General features: G+C 58.5%; 2 protein-coding genes across 2 annotated transcripts; both read right to left on the reverse strand.

Moving 5' to 3' along the window:
- Positions 1 to 7: 7 nt before the first annotated feature.
- Positions 8 to 1,314, reverse strand: LOC104535842 (class I histocompatibility antigen, F10 alpha chain-like; the record flags this gene model as incomplete). Its single annotated transcript, XM_010180187.1, has 3 exons — positions 1,248 to 1,314; positions 340 to 603; positions 8 to 240 (listed from the first exon to the last, which is right to left on the reverse strand). Coding segments are annotated over exons 1-3 (561 nt in total), but the record flags the coding sequence as incomplete, so codon positions are not given.
- A 1,671-nt stretch (positions 1,315 to 2,985) lies between these two features.
- On the reverse strand, positions 2,986 to 4,714 carry LOC104537341 (S-antigen protein-like). Its single transcript, XM_010180188.1, has 3 exons — positions 4,425 to 4,714; positions 3,247 to 3,407; positions 2,986 to 3,107 (listed from the first exon to the last, which is right to left on the reverse strand). Exons 1-3 carry the CDS (start codon positions 4,712 to 4,714, stop codon positions 2,986 to 2,988), a joined length of 573 nt encoding a protein of 190 aa, XP_010178490.1.
- Positions 4,715 to 5,180: the final 466 nt, after the last annotated feature.

Here is a 5,180-nt window from a genome sequence, read left to right on the forward strand (position 1 = left end):
CGTATTTCCTCAGCCACTCAATGCAGGTGTGGTCCAGGTAGTGCTTCCACCTCTCAAGCTCGTACTCATTCTCCCATTTCCTCTTGGTGATTTGCGCCACCATGTCCACCGCAGTGAACATCATCGTGTCCTTGTCAAAGGCGATGAAGTCTTTCCCATCATAGGCATCCTGTGTGTACCCTCTGGTGCTACCGTCCTCCAGGAGGTCACAGCCGTACATGCACTGCCACGTGTGAGTCCCTGTAACACGGAGATGGGTCTGAGGGGCTGCTGCAGCCCTGTCTTGCCCCATGGATTCCCGTCCCAGCCCCACAGAGCTCCAGCCCAGCCCACGCTCACCTCCGCTCTGGTTGTAGCGGCTCCGTGTTGTGTCCAGGTGCACACGGTCAATCTGCTGATGGGCCATCGCAATCTGGGTCTGGTCCTCCCAGTACTGGGGGCCCATAGCTCCCCTCACCCAGTCCTCCTGTGGCTCCATCCTCCCTGTGTCACTGTCATAGTTCAAGATGAGGTTGCTATCCATGTAGCCCATGGACATGAACTGAGGCACCCCAGGGCTGGGCTCCGACACCGCAATGTGGAAGTAGCGCAGAGAATGGAGCCCTGTGGGGACAGAGTGGGTGAGAAGTTAGGGACAGCAGGACTTGGTGGAGCCAGAGGTGGGGTTGCCCAAGGGATGCAGATCCAGTGGTGGGCAGTGAGGTTGATTGGGTGATTAGGGAGGTGTGGGGGGCAGCTTTAGGGGATTGTGATTGGTGGGGGCATGTTGGGGAGTGAGTTGCATCTGGGAGAGGGCCCCTGATTTCCAGGGAACCTGGGGGTGGGGCAGAGTTAAGAAAAGGGGCTGGGATCCCTGGGATGCCCAGGAAGGGGTTCAAGGGGGTTCCCAGTGTTGACAAAAGGGGGATCTAGGGGATGGAGGACCCAAGATGCCCGGGAAGGTGCATCCAGAGAGGTCCTGGGGGGATCCTGGTGTCAAGAAAAGCTGGCCAAGAGCAGGGTCCCGGGGACCAGGAATGGGACACAGCGTGGGGGAGTCCAGGTGCCCCCTGAAAAGTGGAGTCCAGTGCCCAGAGAGGTCTTTGGAAGTGGGTCCAGAGTGGGACAGGGGTTTGAGAGGCAGTGCTGGTACCCGGAGAGGGGGTCTGGGGTGGTTGGGAGGTCCAAAGAGGGTCCTGGTGCCCAGGAAAGGGGATTCAGAGGGGTCCTGGAGTCTGGGGGGTTCCCAGGTCCCCACCTGTGCTCACCATTTGCTGCCCTGCCCAGGACCCCCAGCAGCAGCCCCAGGCCCAGAGCCCAGACTGGCCCCATCGCTCCGCTCCACTCCGGCCTCGCACTGTCTCCCCCAAGCCTCGCCCCGCGCTTGGCTCCTCCACTGTCCGTCAGCCAATGGCAGCTGGAGCTGCATCTGATGTCATCGGCGGCCGGGCGCATCCCATGTATGAATTTTGGGAAGGGAAAGTGAAAGTGCCTGAGGCAATGTGGGGGAGGGGTAGGGGAACCGGGAGCCACACACGGCCCAAACCACATTGGAGAAGTTCCTGAAGATCTGAAACCATGGAAGGACCCACACTGGAGATGGTCCTGAAGATCAGAACCAATGGAAGGACCCATGTTGGATCTGAACTCATGGAAGGTCCCATGTTGGAGAAGTTCCTGAAGATCTGAAACCATGGAAGGACCCACACTGGAGATGGTCCTGAAGATCAGAACCAATGGAAGGACCCATGTTGGATCTGAACTCATGGAAGGTCCCATGTTGGAGAAGTTCCTGAAGATCTGAAACCATGGAAGGACCCACACTGGAGATGGTCCTGAAGATCAGAACCAATGGAAGGACCCATGTTGGATCTGAACTCATGGAAGGTCCCATGTTGGAGAAGTTCCTGAAGATCTGAAACCATGGAAGGACCCACACTGGAGATGGTCCTGAAGATCAGAACCAATGGAAGGACCCATGTTGGATCTGAACTCATGGAAGGTCCCATGTTGGAGAAGTTCCTGAAGATCTGAAACCATGGAAGGACCCACACTGGAGATGGTCCTGAAGATCAGAACCAATGGAAGGACCCATGTTGGATCTGAACTCATGGAAGGTCCCATGTTGGAGAAGTTCCTGAAGATCTGAACCCATGGAAGGACCCACATTGGAGAAGCTCATGGAGATCTGAACCCATGGCAGGACCCACATTGGAGAAGTTCCTGAAGATCTGAAACCATGGAAGAACCCACATTGGAGATGGTCCTAAAGATCAGAAACAATGGAAGGACCCATGTTGGATCTGAACCCATGGAAGGACCCATGATGGAGAAGTGCATGGAGATCTGCAGCACATGGAAGGACCCACGTTGGAGATGTTCATGAGGAACAGCAGCCAATGGAAGGTCCAACACTGGAGAAATTCCTGAGGATCTGAACCTATGGCAGTTCCCACGTTGGAGGAGTCCCTCAAGGTCTCAACCCATGGCAAGACCCACATTGGAGATGTTCATGAGGAACAGCAGCCAATGGAAGGTCCAACACTGGAGAAATTCCTGAGGATCTGAACCTATGGCAGGTCCCACCTTGGAGGAGTCCCTCAAGGTCTCAACCCATGGCAAGACCCACATTGGAGATGTTCATGAGGAACAGCAGCCAATGGAAGGACCCGTGTTGGAGAAGTTCCTGAAGATCTGAACCTATGGCAGGACCCACACTGGAGATGGTCCTGAAGATCTGGGGACATGGTGGGGACCTGGGGACAGTGGTGGGGACGTGACAGACACGTCCCCAGACACAGACATGGTGGGGTGGTTGTGGGGACATGAGGACATGATGGGCACACGGCAGGTGGACATGGGGACGTGGTGGAGAGGGCATGGGGACACAGATGGTGTCCAGGTGTCACCACTGCCCCAGTCACAAGATGTCCCCAGCAGGTCCTCACTGCCACCCCATGTCACCAACTGTCCCTAATAGGTCACCACCCTGGCTCTGCCACCACCTCATGTCCCTGCTGTGTCCCCAAACATCCCCACCATGTCCCCAGCCATCTCCACCGTACCCCCAACCACCCCTGCCATGTCCCCACCATATCCCCGCTGCCACGTCCCCACCACATCCACAGCTGCAGGTGGCAGGTGACACCTGTGTCCTGTGGGGGTCCCCATGGTCCCTTGTCCTCGTGTTCCCTGGGTCTCCCTCCCAACAGCCCCCCTGTTCCTAGGGTGTTCCCTGGGTCTCTGGTCCCCATGTCCCCTTGGTACCCTCTCCCAGAAGACCCCTGGGTGCCTTGTCCCCACGTCCTTGCTCCCCATGTTCCCTTGGTGTCAACTCCTGGTGTCCCCTGGGTCCCTGTTGGCCCTGACACCTGGGTCCTTGGTCCTCATGTCCCCTTGGTCCCCACTCTCCATGTCCTCCTGGGTCCCTGGTCCCCATGTCCCCTCAGTCCCTGGTGGCTCTGTCTCCTGGGACTCTGCTCCCCATGTCCCCTTGGTGTCAACTCCCCATGTCCCCTAGGTCCCTGGTCCCCATGTCCCCTTGGTCTCAACTACTGTATCCCCTGGGCCCCTGGTGCCCCTGTCCGTTGTGTCCCTTGTCCCCATGTCCTCTTATTCCCTGTCCCTTGTGTCCCTTGGTCCTCATTCCCCATGTCCCCTGGGTCCCTACCACCCATGTTTCTTTGGTCCTTGGTCCCCATCTTCCCTGGGTCTCTTTGTCCCATTGGTCCCTTGTCCCCATGTCCCCTTGTTCCCTTGTCCCCTTGATGTCAACTCCTGGTGTCCCCTGCATCCCTGGTCCCCATGTCCCTTCGTCCCCTTAATCCTTGTGGTCCCTGAGTCCCTGCCACCCATGTGTCCTTGTGTTCCCTGAGTCCCTGGTGCCCCTGTCCCTTGGGTCTCCTGTGCCTCATGTCCCCTGGGTCCCTGCTCCCCATGTCCCCTGGGTCCCTGTGTCCCCTTGGTGTCAACTCCTCATGTCCTCTGGGTCTCTGTCACCTGTGTCCCTTTGGTTCTTGGTCGCCATCTGCCCTGGGTCCCTTTGTCCCATTGGTCCCTTGTCCCCATGTGCCCTTGGTCCCCATGTCCCCTGGGACTCTGCTCCTCATGTCTCCTTGGTGTCAACTATTGGTGTCCCCTGGGTCTCAATGCCTTGTGCCCCCTTGGTCCTTGTGTCCCCCGAGTCCCTGGTGCCCCTATCCCTTGGGTCGCTTATCCCCATATCCCCTTACTCCCTGTCTCTTGTGTCCCCTGGGTCCCTGTCACCCATATCCCTTTGGTCCTTGGTCTTTGTCTCCCCTGGGTCACTTCATCCCATTGGTCCCTTATCCCCACGTCTCCTTGGTCCCTGCTCCTGGTGTTCCCTGGGGCCCTTGTCCCCATGTCCCCCTGGGTGTCTGGTCCCTGTGTCCCCTTGGTCCTTGTGTCCCCTGTGTCTCTGCCACCCATGTCCCGCTGGGTCCTTGTGTCCCTTGAGTCCCTGGTGCCCCTGTCCCTTGGGTCCCTTGGGTCCCTTGGGTCCCTTGTCCCCATGTCTTCTTATTCCCTGTCTCTTGTGTCCCTTGGGTCTCAACTCTCCATGTTTCCTGGGTCCCTGTGACCCCTTAGTCCTCATTCCCCATGTCCCCTGGGACTCTGCCACCTGTGTCCCTTTGGTTCTTGGTCCCCATCTCCCCTGGGTCCCTTTGTCCCCTTGGTCCTTTGTCCCTATGTCTCCTTGGTTCCCACTCCCCATGTCCCCCTGGGTGTCTGGTCCCTACACCCCTCAGTCCTTGGTGGCCCTGTCCCCCTGGGTGTCAACTCCTGGTGTCCCCTGGTCCCCACGTCCCCTGGTCCCCTTGGTCCTTGCGTCCCCTGGGTCTCTGGTGCCCCTGTCCCTTGAGTCCCTTGTCCTCATGTCCCCTTGGTCCCTGCCCCTTGTGTCCCCTGGATCCTCATTCCGCACATCAATGTCCACCTCCCATCTCTGGGATGGAGACACTGGGACAGGGATGGGGACACTGGGAGCTGGGATGGGGACACCAAGGGATGGGGACACTGAGGCACGGATGGGGACACTGGGAGTGGGATGGGGACACCAAGGGCAGGGATGTGGACACCAAGGGATGGGGACAATGGGGGCAGAGATGGGGACACCAAGGGATGGGATGGAGCTACCAGGAGCAGGATGGGGACACTGGGGCTGGGATGGGGAAACTGAG

This window comes from Mesitornis unicolor, unplaced genomic scaffold (genome assembly GCF_000695765.1).
Source record: "Mesitornis unicolor isolate BGI_N332 unplaced genomic scaffold, ASM69576v1 scaffold37442, whole genome shotgun sequence".
NCBI classification, from domain to species: Eukaryota; Metazoa; Chordata; class Aves; order Mesitornithiformes; family Mesitornithidae; genus Mesitornis; species Mesitornis unicolor.

Coding starts and splice junctions, on each gene's coding strand:
- LOC104537341 (XM_010180188.1), bottom strand. CDS start 4,714: ATGGGGAGTGGGAACCAAGGAGACATAGGGACAAAGGACCAAGGGGAC. Junction 3,408..4,424: donor AAGGACCCAGCGGGACATGG/GTGGCAGAGACA, acceptor CATGGGGACCAG/GGACCCAGGAGGACATGGAG. Junction 3,108..3,246: donor CAGGGGTCTTCTGGGAGAGG/GTACCAAGGGGA, acceptor TGCCACCTGCAG/CTGTGGATGTGGTGGGGACG.